The sequence below is a fragment of the Galleria mellonella genome, unplaced genomic scaffold (assembly GCF_026898425.1).
Source record: "Galleria mellonella isolate WM207_F2 unplaced genomic scaffold, CSIRO_AGI_GalMel_v1 utg264, whole genome shotgun sequence".
Classification (NCBI taxonomy): Eukaryota; Metazoa; Arthropoda; class Insecta; order Lepidoptera; family Pyralidae; genus Galleria; species Galleria mellonella.
The window spans coordinates 649260-671202 of NW_026442060.1; the positions used below are offsets into that span (position 1 = coordinate 649260).

The 21943-nt window shown below is 32.6% G+C and overlaps 3 protein-coding genes and 1 long non-coding RNA gene across 4 annotated transcripts; 3 read left to right on the top strand and 1 right to left on the bottom strand.

Moving 5' to 3' along the window:
• Window positions 1-135: 135 nt before the first annotated feature.
• On the top strand, window positions 136-4309 carry LOC113509420 (exosome complex component RRP41). The gene is made up of 6 exons (XM_026892761.3): window positions 136-457; window positions 723-795; window positions 1860-1996; window positions 2564-2777; window positions 3589-3683; window positions 4214-4309. Exons 1-6 carry the CDS (start codon window positions 287-289, stop codon window positions 4283-4285), a joined length of 762 nt encoding a protein of 253 aa, XP_026748562.1. The 5' UTR covers window positions 136-286; the 3' UTR covers window positions 4286-4309.
• A 314-nt stretch (window positions 4310-4623) lies between these two features.
• LOC113509406 (maternal protein exuperantia-1) lies at window positions 4624-16097 on the bottom strand. The gene is made up of 10 exons (XM_031911252.2): window positions 15930-16097; window positions 12506-12681; window positions 11108-11260; window positions 10737-10879; window positions 9244-9449; window positions 8649-8781; window positions 7519-7667; window positions 7032-7174; window positions 6501-6600; window positions 4624-5652 (listed from the first exon to the last, which is right to left on the bottom strand). Exons 2-10 carry the CDS (start codon window positions 12662-12664, stop codon window positions 5591-5593), a joined length of 1248 nt encoding a protein of 415 aa, XP_031767112.1. The 5' UTR covers window positions 12665-12681; window positions 15930-16097; the 3' UTR covers window positions 4624-5590.
• LOC128200744 (uncharacterized) lies at window positions 13771-14386 on the top strand. Its single transcript, XR_008252857.1, has 2 exons — window positions 13771-13990; window positions 14106-14386. It is a non-coding gene; the product is annotated as an uncharacterized LOC128200744 (long non-coding RNA).
• Window positions 16098-17091: 994 nt separating the features above from the next.
• Window positions 17092-21919, top strand: LOC113509399 (tRNA (adenine(37)-N6)-methyltransferase). The gene is made up of 6 exons (XM_026892735.3): window positions 17092-17497; window positions 17578-17675; window positions 18372-18603; window positions 19659-19816; window positions 20613-20817; window positions 21245-21919. Exons 1-6 carry the CDS (start codon window positions 17430-17432, stop codon window positions 21810-21812), a joined length of 1329 nt encoding a protein of 442 aa, XP_026748536.1. The 5' UTR covers window positions 17092-17429; the 3' UTR covers window positions 21813-21919.
• Window positions 21920-21943: the final 24 nt, after the last annotated feature.

Genomic DNA, 21943 nt, shown 5'->3' on the forward strand with positions numbered 1-21943 from the left:
CTTACGTTCTAAAAAAATACCGTATTTGTATTAATTTTATATGTAAATTTTAAACATAAATTATTTATTTGATTTTGTGCAATGATTTTTTTTATTACGCAATGCAATCACAATCTCTGCCAGTCACTAACCTGATAACTAATATTATTGACATCTGTCAATGGGGCTAAATAGGACCGATAAGAACTTGTTTATAAATTATACTTATATTTTGTTTATATTAAATATAAATTAAATCAAGCTACTTATTCAAAAGAAAAGGCAATTGAACGTATTTGATTCCAATATGCCAGCTACCGACTTACTTTCAAGTCAGGGTTTACGACTAGATGGTAGAAGACCTAATGAACTTCGCCGTATCAGATGTAGACTCGGTGTTTTCACTCAACCCGACGGCAGTGCCTACTTAGAACAAGGAAACACAAAAGTTTTAGCTGCAGTTTATGGACCTCATCAGGTATATATTTAACTTGAGCACATAATAACCTTAGAGACTATAAACATGCTATAGTTTAATAACCCTACTTAACCTAAAAAAAATGTTAGTCTTTGTGGTCCTTATGTTTGTGGTTTATGATCTCTTATTATTCCACTTTTGTTTACCTTAATTTTTTTTTATACTAAGAATATATTCACAGATTAAGTAAATCACTAAATTTATATACATTGTATACATTTAATGATTTCATTATTTTTCATAGGTCTGTTTTATTTTCTTTCAGGCATCTAAATCAAAACTTTCAACAGAAGGAGTTGTTGTTAACTGTCAGTACAGTATGGCTACATTTTCCACAGGTTTGTAAATAAAATATTTAAGATTTCATGCCACTAAAAGAAAGTAATTACATTTAAAAAGAACCAATAGGGGAGTGTTTTATTCTTTTTGGTCATTTACTATTTTAATTTTTATGAAATATGAATATTGAAAATCTCTTCTTTTTCACTCACTTGATAAGTATTACTTATTCCAAACATAAGATTATCTGTTTCTTTCTGAATGATTTTCTACTTTTCTAGATGGATTGCATTTTTTTTTTCAGTTTTTGTTTTCATTGTGATTCTGATTAAAACTAATTTTTATTTTTTTATTTTTGAGGGCTTTTACCTTCTTCAGGTATATCAGCCCTATTGTACCTTGATCTAATTTCTTAGATAAAATTTTATCTCTTTTGTCTACTTACAGAAAGAGAAAAATTAATCGGCATTGATAAATTTACATAGATGTTGAAAAATTTGAATTGCTTCTTGCAATTTAAAATTTACTTTCTTAAGTCATAGTTAAAATCAGCATCAATCATCACAAAATTGTTATGGGACCAACACAGGACTAAGTCAATTCAAATTGAACCACATTTATGTAACATAGTCAAAAATACATTGAGTCACCAAATCTCTTTGATATGTCTGTATTTTATATATTTTTGTTATTTGGATTTGCTCATTCCATTTTATTTACTATATTTACATATAAATAATAATTACATATATTTTATATATAATTAATAATTTATCACATTTTGCCAACTGTTTAACCATGCTGCACTAATTTAGACCTTGTCATATATATTGAAGTAGGCACTTTTATACTTTGTTAAATAATAAAGTGTACTAATGTAGGTAGAACATGTATCAACATGACAAACTGATTCAAGCTACACAGCACATTTTATTTCTTAATATTATATATTTAGAACATATTAGGTCTCAATCATATCATCATTTTCTAGAAATGTTTGTAACTTTAATCAATTGTAAGATGTTGTGTATGCTAAATAAATAAAAAAAATAGGACAGACAAAGGAAGTTCAAATAACTTCCTTTTGAAAGTTACTTAAACACTGATTAAGTAAGTTTTATAGGTGAAAGGAAGAATCGACCCCGTGGAGACCGTAAGTCCCAAGAGATGTCAATGCACCTGCGACAGGCCCTCACCGCTGCCATCAAGACGGAGCTGTACCCACGCTCACAGATAGACATCTATGTTGAAGTTTTGCAGGTAGACTCAATTTTATTTATACCACCCATTAAACATTTTCAACTAGGTGGATGTGATTTTTTTGCATGGTAATTTGAAATTAATTAGTAAAATGCTATATTATTATTTGACAATAACACCAACTAGATGTTTTTTTGAAAAGGTAGTTTATAAAGACTTTATTTAACAAAACAGAAGAAGAAATAACAATCTAATTACTATTCATATGTTTTTTATTTTTTTTATTTTGATATTCATATTTTTTTCTCCTTTTTGGAGAAATTGCGTTTCTCTTTAATTCTTACATAAATGTCATATTTCATTATTCTCAAAAAAAGAGAAATTTGAGAAAGAAATATTTTGTAGTTGTCCTTATCTTATTCTTTTTTTATAATTTCTTGTTTGCAATTTGCAGAATAAACTGATAATCTACCAGGAAAGTGATAATTTTCGCCTATAGTTATGTTGTTACTATAGATATCAGAGAATACACAGACACCCATTGAACTAAACTATTATGCCCTTGTGTGTCTTGTAATTTCACTGTCACGCTTTTTAATACAATGTTGGCGGTGTACGTGCGTGCAGGCGGATGGTGGCGCGTACTGCGCCTGCGTGAATGCGGCCACGCTCGCGCTGACGGAGGCGGGCGTGCCGCTGCGTGCATACGTATGCGCCAGCTCGGCGTCCATGGCGGCGGCGGGCGCGGGCAGCGCGGGTCCCGAGCCTCTGCTGGACGTCGGCCACGTCGAGGAGGCGGCCGGCGGCGTCGTGCTCACCGTCGCCGCGCTACCCACCACTGGTAACCGCACACTTCTTCATTCATAGTTATCTCTAGAGATTTTTTTTTTTATAAAAATTATTATTATAAAGAGTAAAGTTTCGATTTTTGTTGTTTCAAATAAAATATAAATCACATTATCAGTAAATGCATGACTTGGGCATGCACTTGCTGATAATGTGGTATATAATAATATTATATATAATGTGATAGGCATTGGTGAACATGGATTGTATTTTCAACAGTCTTCAAAAAGGAAGTTCTCGATTCAGTTGTATTTTTTGTGTTTATTATTCCATAACTCCGACAGTTATGTACAATAATAATGGGTTGGTCCCATAGAAAGTTTATCAAAATCGGTTTAATAATTTAATTTTTATATCAAAATAGTGGGTTTTGTCACAATTGAAGTTTATTTTGTGGAACACAATCTTCAATCATATTTAAAAAAAAAGTTACATACGCCGGGCGAGTCGTTAATAATTAATAAAAATGAACCAGTAGTCCTGGGTTATCGATAGATGAAGATATAATCAAAATAATTGACTCATTTTGATTAAATTCGTCTGGAAATTAACCACAAAGATTACCACCACGTAAAGATTTTTTATGCAACTGTGACCCATCTGATGGAATGTGGTAAGCGTCGCAATGAACAGTACCGTGGATATAACAGAATATACTGTGTCGCTCATGATACCCATCTATTACTAATCGTTATTACTAGTAGAGAATAGTCTTCATTTATATAATTTTGCAAGGTTAACATTAGATGAAGAATAAATAAATAATTTTGTTTTTATGTCTTTTTTAATTAATTTATGTTTTACAGGCCACATAGCACTATTAGAAATGTCGCACAGACTGCACATGGATTACTTTGATATCGTATTGAGCAGAGCTATGCAGGGTTGCAGAGATATAGAGGTAAATATTTGGGCATAACTATTTATACAATCATGTTTATTGTTGTTTACTTTAAAAAAAGGAACAGGTTTTCAATTAGATTGAATTTTATTTTATTCTGTATGTTACGACAGGCGTGACAGATGTGTGTGTATATGTTATGCACGGATTCCTCAAAGTGGGGTACATAACAAAATTTATGTAATAGCGGCAGCTTAGCTAATTCGCCATACATTATTCACCGATACAAACATAACGACATATACGCTAATTGAACAATCAAAATAAAGGGAAATTTCTCCGAGAATCGATGTCTAGTGTCCTAAAAAAACAAGCACCTCTATCACACTAAATTGACCAAATAATAGTAATAACATATTGCTCTTTTGTACTTCTCTTAATAAAATAACTTTTTCTATTGACAGGTTTTTATGGTACATTTTATAAAAATATGAAAAAAAAAGAAGAAACCATTAAGCCTATCAGCACATTGACTAAATGACTCGGTATAGTGTATCCTAATTAAATATTTTTATTTACAATTTTTACAGGTAATATTAGATAGAGCTGTCAGGGATCATTTAGCGGAAGGATGGACGAAACAGGATGTAATGACGATATGAAATATATGCTTATTTGTTTATATACTACATCGTTTTATTTTATACTAGTCGTTTTCTGTAAATTCGCACTACAAAGTTACACTATTTCTATATAAAGATGTGTTTTGTTACACATGCAATTTAATTGCGCAATTCTTGAGAAATATTGAACAATCTGTCCTATGATATAGTCATACCGGTATCAAGAAATATATTGTAATTCTAAATATAAATATGCTAATTCTGCCGCATCTGTTACTAGAAATATGAGAAATTGCTCAAAAATTTGTTTAGTTTCTCACTGAAACATTTTGGATTATATCTACTTTAAAGTCTATTTTGGATAATGAAAACAAACATTATGTAGACTTACATATTTATTAGAGATCTGAACAAAATAAGAAATAAAATTATATGTACAGTCTATGTTAAAACTAACTAAAATAGAGGTAAGTTAATAGGTACACACTTGTTTTATTATGCAGCTTATTGTATTGTAAAGGAAAATATTTATTAACAGTATCCCTATGGCAAACAAAAATATAGCATGTAAATAGCTCTTAATATTATGCGCAATTAATGAGACAGTCTAAAAACTTACTATGCAATAGTGATAAGGGTAATAATAAATAAAGGTATAAATAAAATATCGGATGCTAAAAATCAGTCCATCCGTTACGATGCGATTGCACATATTTAAAATAAATAAAAAGTAACATTAAATAAATAAAACCAATTGTACTTTTTATATCCTTGTTCGAAGCCCCAAAACTAAAAACATTGTAAATCGCTTCTTTTTAATATTAAAATTGTGATGTTAAAATAGTTAAAAACTCCTCTCTCAACACCGCATCAATCACAGTGCAATACGCACCAACATAATTGCAACTTCCTATCCCGTCCGTGCATATTCGGCACAACAATAAACAATTTATTATGAATGACACATTGCAAAAACAACAAAATGTTGTTCCATCATTATTATGTAGACACAAAAATATGGATATACAAAAGGTTTATATATCTTATTACACTGAGTTGCTAAGGCACTCAACTACAATTATCATCTATGTATATAGAAAAACTTTATGCGTAAAGCAAAATAAAAAATAATAATAGGCAATTAATGAAAAAAAAAAAAAATGTGTAGACTCGTTCACCGATGCATGCAAAATAAATCTCTTTCAATTCCAAAGGAGACTTAACCTAAATATAATACGAATAAATGTATCTGTCACATCCCTATGGCTGTTACAATACTAAACGATAGTAATATGGTAAAAAGTCTAAGCTTTCGTTTTGTAAAGGTAAGAAGCGCGCGAGTCGTTAGTTGGCTGCCACGACCTCTGGCGCTACCACCTTTTGACTAGGATCCCCTGCTGCCACATCTGAAAACGAACCACAATATATTGTTTAAAACAGTATAATTACACTAAAACACTAATATTTCTTTACATACAATTATAAATATATAAATATTTTTTTAAATATGTGACGATTAGAAGAATGTTATTCTTACTAGTGTTATAAGTGTAAAAGTGAGTTTATTTCTTTGTTACCTTAAGAGGTACGCTTTAATATTTGGTATACACGTAATATGTGGTCTGGAGAAAGATATAATACTACTACTTTTTTTCCCGCTCAGTGACAATAACTCAATCACGCGGACGAAGTCGCAGGTAAAAATCAGTATAATATATGTATAAAACATTGTTTTTACTTGTAGAGATACCTGATATGAAAAAAGTTAACAAGTATAAAACGAATTTTCCACAATATGCATAATTCATACACAATATGTATTCATTATACATATGTGTAAAAGCGAGGGTAAGATTTTTTTTTATCGACATAAGAACAATGTAGCCTGAACAATCGAATTTAAAAGCAAAGAATTTTGATCAGATATAGATATTAATGTTTGTGAACCACTAACGACGATCTAAAAGCCATCTGTGTATGGGTTAAACAAACACTATAAAAAGTGCCTTTTATTCTTATGAAAAATTAGATTAAATGGGGGATAAGATTCTGTAGAAATTCTCAATAATAAATCGAATATACGGCTAGTCTGGCGATAAATTCCTAAATACCGAGAGCGCTAGTATCCAAAGCCTATAAACATAATTATTATATGAAAAAAAAAATTATATTAACCATCTATAGACATGAACATGACAAAATACAACGATCATGACGACCAAACATGTATCAAGGTATTACAAATGGTGCTCACCATTGTTGGTAGTCTTATTAGGCGAATTGTGTGGTGAACTATTCTGCGACTCGCTGGTGCTGCCGTCCGCCTCGCCCGTCTCCCCCGCAGACGACGTTGCCTGTAACAACAAATTACAGTTGGTTGTACAATAGTGTATACACTTCAAACAAATACTTCTACATAATCAAAATTATACCACACACAACCCTCAATAGCTGCTCACTTAATTTATTTATTTATTCTTTATTACACAATAAAATTTTGTACAAATGGCGAGCTTAATGCCATATGGCATTCTCTACCAGCTAACCATTGGGTAAAAACAGAAAGCGTATGAAGGGCAGATGTGGTGAAAAATAAATAACAATTATAGTAACACATTAAGGCATTCAATTAGCTGTGGCCTTCAACATTGACAAATCCTTAAAATGGTGTAGTCCAGTCTATTAATAATTTAACAGCTTCATTGCTAACAACACATCAAGCTAGGTTGTTGCCCATGTGAGCAACTCTAGAATCTATCATGGTTAATAATCAAAAACTACTTACTCTAGTTCTATTTCTAGGTACTCTTGGTTTAGGTCCCTTGGGTTCTTTGGAAGGATCAAAGTGGCAGTCAAATATTTCTATCAACTCTTTTATATCTTCTTCTTTCGCGTTAATTGTCAACGACTCCAATTGTTTCTGTAATCCTGGAAGAAAATCACAATATTTCAAGATAATTAAAAAAAAAAAAAGTTCTAAATTTGTCGATTTTGAATCAAATGAAACTCTATGTGAGATTGCATAGTTTGGTCTCTATTTGAACTGGAGAATTTTTAATTAGTTTTAAAAGTTAGCTTTCCAAAAATTTGCTGACTACATTTTGAGCCAGACTCTAATACTCTCTGTCTATATATAATCAAAGGTTCTATGATGTCCAGTCCATAATGCTGTGTGTTTATATATGACAGTTATCACTTTCCATCATATGGATCGTCAATTTATTTACTATTCCAACCAGTAGCAGTAGACAGAGAGTGAGCTGGTAACATACCTTCTAGTTTTTGTTCCTGCCAAGCGTCCTTGAGCTGGTCGTAAAGCAGGCCCGCATCAGCTAACAAGCGCCTCAGCTGCGTTACACGCTTCCTCTCAGGTCTCGCAGACCGTAACAACGGAGCAAATACCGGCCGGAACGTGTTTTGTCTGTGTAACGTTAATGATTCATTTAGAAAGATTAGTGCGGAACACCATATAACTAGTTAGTTGATTAGTATTATTTTGTTTAACCACTACCATTAGTATGCTTGCGACTCGAACATTCGAAGATTGTCTATTATTTCTACTACCTTCCATATTAGCCAATAATCAAATTTGTCTAACATAGTTTGGGCGCCGAAAGGTTAACAATAGGCTCCGAGCAGAGCTCGACATTAAAATGCCTGAAAATGCCTCGTTTAGAGATGAAACATGTGTTGCAAAACGTGCGTGCAGTTCATAGGCATCAATCTTTATCGATAGCTAATATATAAGGTTGTAGATCTTCTAGTAATAATAATAGTAATCAATCTTCGAGTGTTCATAGCTGCATGTATAGCGAAATTAAACGAATAAATTATAATTAACTAACAATAGGTTAATTTCTTGCTTCTGATCTAAGTTGAAACTACTTTTCAAATTGGATAAAAAATACAAAATAAAAGAGTATGTTGAACATGCACACATGTTGAGTTGAGCATAAGAAAAATTTGTTACATGTTATCTCTGTAAAAAACTAAGAGAATTTTGTAAGAGCATTTTACTAGGAAATTGTTGCGATTTAATTCCAGATGAATTGGTAAGATAGACTATGACTCGAATCCATCCTCACCTATTATTCACTACGCCAATTTATTTACATTTCATAGAAAAATCTGTAACTGATATCAGATATATTAAACCATTTTTTTAATGGATGATAATGGAATGGTAACCCCGCCTATGCTATCGGTATACACAGGCAGGGCACCAGTGAAGGATGATAGGTGACAATGAAAGTGCAGATCAGTTAGCCTATTGTGATAAATACACCTGGAATTCAGCACGATGGTTTCCAGGGGGAACCACGTGGAGCTCGACCTGACAGGGTATATTGCTAGTAGTAGTAGTAGTAGTAGTAACAACCCCTAAGTGGTCAGAGTAGAGTACCTCTCGAGCAGGCGCTTGAGTGAGGCGAGCGCGTCGAGCTCGGTGTGCACGGGCCGCGCCCACGCGCGTGCTGTCTCCACCAGGTCGCGGCTGCAGGCTGCCTCGCCGCCCGCGCCCACCTCCTGCTGCTCACCTGCACACCATTACGTTACATCCATTTACACTGCATTTTCTATATAGTACTTTAACTGTGTTTACTTTTTTATGAAGTATATTTGTGAATTTGTATGGTGATGATGGCATCTCAACGAGCATGATATGTTGCAATCGATTATATTATTAGGCAACACTAGGGTAGTAAGTAGTATTGTTGAATGTTAAATGAACGTACAGTGAACAAAGTCCAAATGCAAAGGAACCTCCGCGTACTGTAGTGTAGTACCATACACATGTCTTTTTTTTAAATAGGTGAAAAAACAGTAGTAACTCCACATGTATTATCGTTATATCCTGGTGTAGCACCAGTTACAGATGGTAGGTGAGAATCCGTCAGGTCAATGTTAGTCTATTGTGACGAGTTCAAGAATGAACGGAGGTGGTCCCCGCGCGTGTAGGTGTAGGTGTAGGTGTAGGTAGGTAGGTGGTGGTGCGGTACCCTGCGCCAGGTGCTCGACGATGCGGTAGGCGGCGGCGGCGCGGTCGAGCGCGCAGTCGACGGCGAGCGCGTCGGCGTCGAGCAGCACGCGCGCCAGCACGCGCAGCGACACCGACTTCACCGTGGCGCGGCAGCGCTCCGCCGCCAGCGCGTAGCTGTCCGTGAACCCCGCCACGATCGACTTGAACCGCTCCAGCAGCTTGTACCTGCCGACGCACCAATGTATATTTACATTGTGCCCATAAAAAATACGTGCAGCTGTGCACCGTGCACATGTGTGTGTTGTATTTTTATGAGTCATTGTAATAGTAATCCCATCGCGTTAGCGGTATACGCTAGCAAAGCACTAGTGAGAGATGATAGGTGAGGAAGAAGACAAGTCAATTAGCCTACCGTGATAAATTCATCATAATGTCAAGAAGATATTACTTGCAATTTAGTCACTTATCTCCATTCCTAACAATCCCTCCCCCAATATTAAGAGATATGTAATCCCATTGACCAGTTGATAGATAGATATTATAATTGTTTAACCACATTACACAATATACAACACTATACATATGACAAACATACTTACGTTGGGGGGGAAAGGGATTGTTAGCAATGGGGTCAAATAGCCCCATAATAATACTTAGTATGCCAAACAACCCAATTGATTGAAGGTGGTAACCGTCACTTATAGGGAGGAAAGCGATTATTAGTAATGGAGACTGAGAATCCCATTGCTAGCAATATACCCAACCAGGTCGACCTCCTCGCGGTTCCCCCTGGAAACCATCGTGGCTAATTCTAGTTGAATTTGTCAAGATGAGCTAACTGACCTGCTTTCATTCTCACCTATCATCCTTCACTGGTGTCCCGCCAGTGTAAACCAATAGTGCGGGTGGGGTTACCAATCCATTATCACCCATTAAAAAAAACATACTTACGTTTGCCATTATTTCTAACAACTAACCAAGAGGATTGTTATAAATAGATGGATCAGTGCCCCTATAATTGGTACCCCTTAAAAACCATCATGGTTAATTCTTGTAAAATTTGTTACGATGTCTGTCAATAATTCAACAGTTTATACCTCAGGCAGGAGTACCATTCCATTTTAATGTCATGTTAAAAAAATGAACTATGCATGGTATATCTGAATAAATCCACATTAATGTCACTTACCCATCCATACATCCCCACAAAATTTTGGATTTATAATAGTAGGATTAGTAGGGGGAAAAAGGATTGTTAGTAATGGAGACTGAGAATCCCATTGCTAGCAATATACCCAACCAGGTCGACCTCCTCGCAGTTCCCCCTGGAAACTATCATGGTTAATTCCTGATGAATTCATCATGATGGGCTAACTGGCCTGTTTTCATCCTCATCGATCACCCTTCACTGGTGCCCCGCCAGCGTATCCCATTAGCGCAGGCGAGGTTACCACTCCATTTACATTCGATAAAAAAAAAATTAGTAGGATTAGTAAATATTTATCAATTAACCTGGTGAGAGCTTCTAGCAGCATGGTGGGGCTGAGGCGACGAGGCTCGTGATAAATAAGGATTACACTGCCATCACCCTTTTCCTTCTCCAGCCAGTCCAAGAAATCTGACAGTGCTGATATCTCGGATTTTGTTTTCAATATCTGTATAAAAAAATACATTCATTCTATTAATATGATTTTTATTTATTTATAGGTATAGATATTTATTTAATTAATTCTTGATGAAATTGTCAAGATGGGCCATCTAACCTGTTCTCCTCCTCATCTATCATCACTCGCTGGTGTTCGCCACGCGTATACCGAAAATACAAGCGGGCTTACTGTTCCAAATAAAGAAAAAAAACAAGATAGCAAACATTTCCCCCATACCTTATGAGTATTGGTGTCCTTGAGCATGCGGTAGCGGCCGACGGTGACGACGCGCACGTTGTGACGACGGCGCGCGCCCGGGTTCAGGTCGCCGTACGGCATTATGTACTGCGAGTACGTCTGCTTCGGCGTGTAAGCCGCTATTTGACATATCTGGACAACAGAATACATAATAATATATAGTACCGGACTTAGGACAGAGGGCGCCACATAATCTATTTCTATCGCATCTTTAGCATTCATCATCATATCAAGTGTTATCTTTCAATTATTCTTTCAAATTAAGCTGAAGGAATAAGCGTACCTATAGGGCAATTCTAGAACTTTTAGCTTTTGGCAAAGACAAGTCGTCTAAAGGTACGTTATCTGCCTTTTTTTAAGGCCAGCGGGCAGCGATTGCTTGGGTCCCATTCGTGTTTTAACCGTAAAGCAGTTGTGTTTGCATGGCTGTTTCGGTTTGAAGGGTGGGATATGGCGTGAATTTACAGGGTACGGAGGAATAACACCCAAGTCCTCAAGAATGGCAACGCATGGGAGAAACAGTATATGTTATGTCCATGATACTGCTCATGTCTATAGGCGACGGTTACCACTTTCCATCAGGTGGGCCGTCAGCTTGTTTGCCATTCTAAGTTGTATAAAAAAAAAGCAAGTAATATTAAGGCTGAATCTCATAGAATGCAATATGTGTAGAATATATGGAGGCATAATATCTCAGAAACAAGAAACAGTACACACAAATCATGAGCAATCACAGTCTAGGACATCCATGGCGTTAGACATATATATATATATATATATATATATATATATATATATATATATATATATATATATATATATATATATATATATATATATATATATATATATATATATATATAATATATATATACACTATATATAGAATATATATACACATACATGGTCATGTCTATATAGTTATATTTAGTAAAATTATGCCATAAATGTTCAAGTTTTGAATGATACCTAGGTGCCTTGAAATAATTTTTTATGTAGTAAAGTAAGTAGTAAACAGTAACAATGTCATAGTAAGCATAAAAAATTGTGTTTAGTATTTTTACAAATTGAGATATTGACAACATCATTTGATATCTTAATCTATGTTGATAGTGATAAGGGGCACAAAAAAAAATCTGAATTCGATTATCTTCATGTGTTTAACACATTTTACCTACCTTTACCAATTATAAATAGATTTTGATATTTTTTTTTAAATTGCTGTTTTACAGACATTGAAGGAATATTTATAAAAGATGGATGTTTACAATATAAGTAGCTTCAATTGTAAATAAAAATTATTACTATTATAAAAAAGGTCCTGTTCCCTCTTTCCCATAATAATAGTTGTAACTGTAGTTTAAAAAAAATAATTACCTCATCTATCAACCTCCTGCCTGTGGTATCCATATCCCAGCCAACAAGTGCATATTTGCCAGGTGGCAGACCTGCAGGTTTCTCCGCGAGCGCTGGGGGGAGCTCCGCGGGCGACTCCAACTCACCACCGTTGACCTTCGCTTCCGTGACCATTGCCATCAACTCAATTTACTCCGCTGCAAGAAAATAAATAATTACATAAACCTAAAAAACTAGCATGTTGTGCCACATATTATTGTATATATTTAGTAAAATAGAAGCCTCTGGGTTTAGTTGTAATAAATACTAGCAACCCACCCCAGGTCTGTGTGGATAGATAGATAGAAGATACATTTTTATAATATACCGCTCATGTTACTTGATAATGTAGCTTTCTATAGGTGAAATAATTTTGAAAATTAGTTAAATATTTTTTAGTTTATCCATTATAAACAAAAATCAACACTTTCCTCTTTTTAATATTAAGATAAATAGTTTGGCATGTAAATTTAAATATGAAATTGGAGTGCCTGTGTTGAATTACTGCAAGGCTCTAGCTATCTGGGATAAAACATTTATTTATAAAGTTAAACCTATTGAATTTCCCATAAATACACTAATCTGTCATAATTTATAATATATCAAGTGTCACTGGGTTCATACAGTTGGTTAAATCCTTAAAGATGATAAAAAACAACATAATATAATTAACCCACAGTAATGCCTGTAACATAGTGTAGGACGACCTGAGTGACAACCTGAAATGCATTGTAGGGAGTCAGTGGATGCAGATGGCTCAGGACCATTTTTTATGGCAGTCTATGGGGGAGGTTTATGTCCAGCAGTGGACAGATAATGGCTGAAATGATGGTGATGATGAATGTCTGTAGATATTAAATATATGAATGTGTCAGCATCAACTTACAAAATACCTAAGATATAAATAAAGCTAAACACACTGAGACGCAACAAATCAAGAGTCATCAAGTTCATATATATTTAATAAGCTTAAAATTACACTGCATGCACAAAATGTATAAACTATAAAATGTATGTGCTTGTAATGAATAATAGTGTGTTCCTAAGTGCATTTCAATTTCATAATACAGCCTTGGCCAAAAGTATTTACCTGTATTAAGTCTATTGTCGCATAGTACACATCTAAAGATTTAAATGAGCCAATCATAACAATGCACCATGCCATAAAACTATAAACACAATAGAGGTGACTCATTTCCAGGTAAGTTGAATTTTAGGGAAATTTTTAGTTTACTACGATTCATCAGAGTGTGAAGAACTGTCGACAAATTATTTTAAATTGGTTGTTGTTTTACATGAGGCAGTTTATAAAAAAAAACTAGAAAAATGCCTAAGCGTCGTGATTTAAGGATAGATTAAAAATACAGTTGTTTTCTGAAAAATGCAAAAATAAAAGTGAAACAATAATCAACATTACATGGGGAAGATTGAGTAAATATTGTTTGAACAGATGAATCCAATTTTGTGGTATGTCATTTAAACCATTAAACATTTGAGATGTATTGAAGTTAATGGTTCATTAGAAAAACATATTTTCAAAAATCTTATTATTTTATTAAAGTTCAGGTATTTGGTGCTGCAGGTGCCTCAGGTGAGACACAGAGTTGGCGAAGATTTCATGCTGGTATGTGGTGCCGACTGTAAAACACAGCGGAGGCAGTGTTATGATCTGAGACTGCATGTCATGCATTGGAAAAATAGTTGTATGTGAAAAACAATGGATTCGAAAAAATATATAAAGGTGCTGGAACCCTCGTTGGATATGATGTTTAGTGATACAAACATAGATAGCATCTATTTCAAATTGGATAATGCCCCATGTCATAAGTACAAAGCCAACATATCAATATAATTTTAGCATAACATGTTTTTTTTTTCCATACTTTAAGCATTTTTTAAGTTAATTGTAATTTGGCAAAAACTTTAGGCCTAGGCTGTAAATATAAATGATATCAAAAGTATATATAATATCAGACTGTCATCTTCTTTTTTCATTTTTAGATAGTTATATTCAATGGAGTTCAGAGAGATAAGATATATAATGTATGACATACTAAATGATAACACTATAAGGCCATAAAAATGGGAGTAATAACAATATTTAGGTATAAATAAAATGTTTGAATACAGTTTCATTTTGTATTATACTAGAATTATTATATATTTATTGCCAAACTAAAATGTAACAACATATTCCTATTCAGTAAGTATTTAGCAGATCTAAATATACTATTGTGTTGTTTTTATTACAAAATAAAATTATTATTATTATAATTCTTGAAAAGTATTATGCAGATAGGAGGATACAAGTGGACAGATAATGGCTGATATGATGATGCTGACGATTATACAGAGATATAAGAACAAACTTTTGACATACACTATAATGAACTTAGATAGTAAAAATTTATATTTTATATGAATAATAAAATGATTAATTATAATGCACTATTGGAATTGTATCAGTGTATAAGTTTTCATATAAGGAAAATTGAGAAAACTTCAAGGCAGTATAGAGACAGATAAACTTTCAAATCTGCCAAACATTGATAAGATTATTATTTACAATTGACACATTTAATGAAAAATAAAAACTACAAAATACAGTTCCAATGGACAATATAAGTGCATGTATACAGACTGAGTGGCTAAAATATTGAGAATGCTTTGAATGTTTTACTACAGGAAAAATAGGATATTAGCAATCAAATAATACAAGACCATAATATTATGTTTTAAACTGTGTATATAATTAATGAAAACATTCGCGTTTAGTCCTTTCGCCATAAAGATATATATAAAAAGTAATGCACAACAAAATAAAATGAGGGTACATTTTATTAACTAAAAAAATGTACCCTTAAAAAAACTATGACTCAGACAAAAAGAATAAGAGCAGATTTTCTTGAATTTGTAGTCTTCAAACAATAAATCCCTATTTATTGACTTGTTAATAATCGTAAAACTATTCGCCGAGAGTTAAAAACATTGGATGCTATTTGTTATTCTGTGGGTACAACTGTTTATAACCTTTTATAACATAATATTAAAAATATCGCTAACAAAAAGGAATGGATTAATTGACTGTAAAACTAATATCCTGATTAGAATTGCACTATAACATTATATTAAAAAAAGAACCGGTTTACGAAAATAATCGATTACTTTTTATCAATAATATTAAAGAAAACCAGTTTAATAGAGTAACGATTGGACCAATGCATTATTTGTAATCATGTTCAATATGTCTCCCTTCCCCATTATATTGTTCAGTTTTACTTTATGAAAATGAAAATAAACAAAAAAATAATGAAAAATTAAAATATAGGACACGTGGCGATCCTGTTCTAAAGACATTTAAGCCCCACCCCAGCATGTCAAAATAACAAAATATTTTAACTCACACCTGAAGTCTGATCCCAATTATATGTTAATTAATAAATGTCTGTAACAGAAGAGGCTTCAAGATGTATTTGGAGCACGCTGCAAAATAAAATAAATGAGTAAAAATATCACAAAATCTCAGCACGTGTGCGGTAAATGGAAAACCGCAATATAGCAGTAGTGATGTGACTTCAGCATATGATCCAAAATGTATATTTGGATTGCGTTTTTGGGTGCTGTATTGCGATCAAGTAATGAATATAGAATAAAATATAAGTAATGAAACAAAGTTTGAACTGTAAACTGATTTGTTGTTAAATACAATTTTAAAATTTGTTTACCATTCTAAATTGCATAAAAGAAAAAATATTAACTTTTAAATATTTGAAAAAACATAATTGTTTTCTGAAACGTATGAACCAACTTAATAGGCTTTTAAATACCTTACATATCGTTATTATTTTATATATTATATAAATAATAGATGTAGTCACCTTTATACATTAGTTTTTACTTTATAAATATTATATTTTAATTGTTAGATGAAAGTAATTCAATAAAACCTAAATCTTTGAGTAAAATATAACTTGATTAACAAAGTTATTCACTTTTTAAAAATTGACGATTATAAGATTCTATTTTTATTATAAAATAGTTTTTATCCAAAAATCAACATTGGATTGGATACCTTATCTAATTGCCCATCTGCTGTCCGAAAGCATATACATATAACTAAATCTTATGAATTAATTAATTATTCAAGCAATAAAAATAAATAATAGCATACTGAAATTATTAATGGAATTTTTTCTAGATTACATATCTTACCACTTACAATAAACTATGTACTTTAAATAAACATCACTATCAAGGTGAGAAGAAATGATTATCCAAAGCCATAAAATTATTTAAAAATATATTATACCTTCATTAGTACCATAGATTAAAGATAGAGTCTGCAGTATTTTCTTTCTACGATACTTAAGTATTTATCACCTACCTAGATTTAATTTAATATAATGGTAACTTGGCTCGGTCTTCGGTAAAAGATCAATTGGTATTGAAAAAAGGAGTCTCTAATGCTGTACATAGATTAAGGACATATAGTGCTGTCATATCTATGTTATTTCAGGGCTATTGTTTTGATCTGATCATTTTGAATAAAATACCTTTCGGTAAAGCCTATGCTATTAGTTTATTGAATTTGAAGATTATTTACTATAAATTATTTATTTATGCATAAGGCATCTAGATCTTTTACACTATTTAAATTGATAGTTTAGACAAAGTTATATTATAAATAATTATAAAACACAATTTTTTTTTCAACTGTATTGATGTATATAGATGGTTCCATAATATATTTTTTTAGTTCTGTCAATCTAAATGAAATGGTGACTCTGAAATAACGCAGTGTTATTGAATTTAATGTTTTTCATTAAATTTTTACCTAATCTGAAATTCGTAAACTAATCTAATTAAACATTTTTTTATTAGTTTTGATAATGAATTTTTAGAAATAATGACTGAAAATATTGATTATTATCGAAACCAAATAACATTAGCACGAACAGAAATAAAAAATTTAAGGTAAGTATTTTTTCTTTAATTTCGAATATGATATACTTAAAGTAAGTATGTATATATATGTCGGAAACTATTCATTTCAGGCAGCAGCTATCTGCGCTTAAACATGAGCACCTAAAAGAAATAAAATTAATTAAGACTGCTTTAAATGGACTACGATGTGCAAATTGCGCTGACTCTGGTAATATTATTGTTTTATAGAGTAGTTTTTTCCTCTTAATGACTTCAAAAATGCTTTAGTCTAAGTTTACTTGAATAAAAATATCTTTCATAGGAATAGATAAACATTACATATCGCTTGCCTTTAATATAACTATTTATTAATACACAAGTGATAGTGAAGAGTAATTATGGTTACTATTAATTTCATCACTCTGCAGTAAATCTGTAATTTGATCAGTACACTAAGATTGTGTGCTCAACTTCTTATACAATTGACTCGAAGAAAGAAATTGTGTAAATCTCATTGGAAACATTTTTGTGCCAATAAACTATTGTTAAATTATTTTACTTTTGAAATATGGTTCTATAATTGGGTCTAAAATTAAACAACTCCTTTTATTCTTTAAGATTTATTAAAATACAAAATATTAATACTGCAAACATTTTCATAATAATAAATAGTACCTGAATAGACTTGTTTAAAATTAAATGTAAATATTAATAAATGTAATAACTATTATAATAGATGTATTATTAATGACATATGAATCTCTAGATCTGAAAAAAAAATGTATCACATATCTTCTGGTTTTCTGGAGATTTCAGAAAAATTCCTTTATATGCTGTTACAAACTTCTGTGCAACATATTATGTTTCTAGTTTCACAAGCACCTTTTACATACAAATATTTATAATAATATTTTTTAATCTTCAGCAACTTCTGTTGTCAGTAATCACAGTGATGATGGTCCTTCATCATCAGAAGACAGTGAGAACATCTTATATAGACCTATTGGTGTTATTGAAACATCATTTCAAAATAAGAGGGGTGTGCCCAGGCAACCGTCAGTACTAGCTAAAGCAAGAGGCACAGTGATTATAAATCAAAATGTGTTTAACAATCCAGAACATGCTTTAAGTGGGTTGGAAGAATTTTCTCATATATGGTAAGAAATTAAAAATAGTGACTGGACCCTTTCTTGTATTTAATTTCTTTTAACTAATTTATGAGGAATTATCTAATATACTGATTACAGTATGTTAAATAATTCTAATTTATTATATATTTATATCTCCTATTCATGTCCTATGATTTTTAACCTGTAATGCGGGGTTCCTCTGACTTATGATTCCACATACTTAAGGGTACCCTTATATGTTAAATGTTGTATACCACAGTGAACTGCTTTAGAACAAATAAAGTACTTAATTAATAACTTGGTTTTGTTTCATGAAAAAATTACTTTGAACATGGAAAAGCCAATTATTTTTGTTTTCACAATTAAAATACTGAATTGATTTTGATAAAATTTCTATAAGACTAAATTTGAAAATGTATACTTTCAGATAAGAAAGTATTTTCAAAATTGATTAATTTAATGATAGAGTTATGAGAGTAACAAATATAAACCAATATAACCAAATTAAGAACTTCCACTTTTTTGAAGTCCGTTGAAAAACAAGTACAAAAGATAATGATTATACATCACAAAAAAAGTGGACTTTAATTATGACAAAACCAGTTATTTTGATTTAAAAACTGAACTATTGAGCTGATTTTGATAAAAATTTTATGAGATAAATCTTTTAAGTATATCCTGTCAGATAAATAAGAATTTTCCAAATCGGTTTATAACTGACATAGTTTTGAGCTAACAAAAATAAAAAAAATACAACTGAATTGAGAACTTCTTTCTTTTTGAAGTCGGTTGAAAAAGGCATATTATATACTTTCAGACATCCTTGCACATATTTAAAATCTTTGCTTGTATCCTGGAGAGACACTAAACAATTCCACTGTGGGTATGACCACTCTCTTTAAATATGCTGATACTCTAAAGAGAAGTAGAGATGGATGCCCTTTGTTTCTCTCACGCTCTTACTGAATATTTGCATAATGGATGACTATATTTATTTAGAGATATTTACTATTTATAATTATTATTAGCTTTCATTCACAATATTTAATATTTATACTCTAAATTATTTGTAATCTTACCAGGATAATATTCCACTTCCATGCAACGGAGAGTTCCAATGTACCAGCAAAGGTGGCGCCCCCTCGACTTGGCGGGGAGCGACGTGGCGTATTTTCCACACGATCTCCGCACAGACCATGTCCCATAGGGTTGTCCCTTGTCAAGATACAGAGCGTAGAAGGTAATTCCTTTTACATAATTAGTTTAGTATGGCAGCTGAAAGAGGGAGATTATATCAGTAACGGGAGCTAGTGGATGCAGGTAGCTTAGGATTGCTCCTTATGCAGTCTATAGGGAAGTCGTATGTGTAGTGTACAATGTCTGTAACTAGATGATCATCATTTACCCATTTTAAATTGATAAGGAATTAGCTATACTTACAAAGTCACAGGTATATCTTTTTCTCTTCATAAGAACCTAACGTGTTGTTTAATAATTCATTTAGTGGATTTTTTTATAAGATTGACTATTTAAATAATCATATAATTATAGTAAAATAAATTAACACGTAAGTGCTGTATGGTGACGTCACTTACTATAATTTTCTTTCCTATCACTTTGTCTATAGAGTTAAGTGTATATGTACTAAGTAAAACTGACTTATCCAGTTTGAAAAAAGCTAGTAGAAACCTACCAGACCATCCCTCTGGTCATTTTTGTACAAAATCTCCCAACTTTGTACAATACTCGTCTGCTGGTCTTGACATGAAGTCGTTGTGTTTGCATGGTCGTATCTCGGTTTGAAAGCTGGGATATGATAATTAAATTACAGGACACAGAGGCATAACACCTTAGTTCTCAATAACGGTGGTACAGTATACTTTGTTGTGTCCATGGTACTGTTCATGTCTATAAGCAACGGTTACCACTTTTCATTAGGTGGGAACGTCAGTTTGTTTGTCATTCTAAGTTGCATAAAAGAAAGCCTATTAATTTAACTATTAGTACAAGTAATTAACATTATTTTTCCTTTCCAGGCAACAAAATCCATTTCTTAGGCGTTGACATGGTAAATGGTACCCCAGTGCTGGACATAAAGCCTTATATTCCCCAGTATGATTATCCAAGTTCTTACGGAGACAGTATGTCGTCGTTAGTGCGCCCTCCCACTGAAGGTATCAGCGACGCGGCGGATACTCTAGCTAATTTGCAGTTAGATGATGATAATTTTGATAATAGAAGGTTAGTATTTGATGTACATTTATTCCTATATTACAAATACCACTCAGTCTAGTCACTAGGTATATTTGAGGAACCAGGAATTAATATCTAACTCCATTATTGATTATGCCTACAATAAACTGATATAAACAACTGTTTTCACAAATAGATTTGTGAGTTATCTTACTGTTGTTTTTGGATAATCAAATCAATATCAAGTGACAAGATCTGGGAGTGAAAACTTATTTTTATAAAGGATTAGGTTATCCTTATTATACTATAAATGTGAAAGTGAGTTTGTTACCTTATAGTGCCTTAACCAATTATGGGATTATATACTCTTTATCCCTGTCACGCGGACGAAATCGCGGTTAAAGGCTAGTTATAAAAAAATAAAATAAATATCTTATTATGTAATCATCTGATGCCGATATAAAAATAATTTCAGCTTGAGTCCTCGCATAACGAACCCAATCGGCGTTGATACCAGCAGTCCGCTACCTAGATCGCCGTATCAAGATGATATTCCCTCGCCAGGGGACCGTCAAAGTAGTTTTCTAACCCCAATCTCACCGTCACCCGACTCTCCGTCAAGCATAGACATGCTAGACGGGAACTTTCGAAGATCACCAGAAAGACTTGACGCCGAAAGAGGCGCTCCTGATGGTCAAGAGCGATTCACACCACCACAGTCGGCCCATTTAAGCAATATAAGCCATGATGGCATTAGAGTTGCCCCGTGGATCTCTAACCCACCAAGTCAACCCTACGAGGTTAGATTCACTGATGATGCCCTTGAAAGATTAACAGAATTGATCGGAGATAGAGCAGACGCATTTAAGAGTAACATAGAATGTTTGCTCTCCGAGGATCCAAGATCACATTACGTGAGAACTCGTTACCCTGACCATGAATACAACTGTGTTCTAGAAGATTTGTCTATAAGTTGTGTTTTTGACGTTAGTTCGTCTATTTGTACAATTATAGCGGTAAGAAGTGCAGAAGATTTGCAATAGATTATAACATTTGCTGTTTAGTGAAGACAATATTGCCTAATGTGTAATATAATTAATATTATAGGTATATATTTAATTGAAGCACATAATACAATATGTTAGCACAACTACTATTTTTATTTATTAAAACG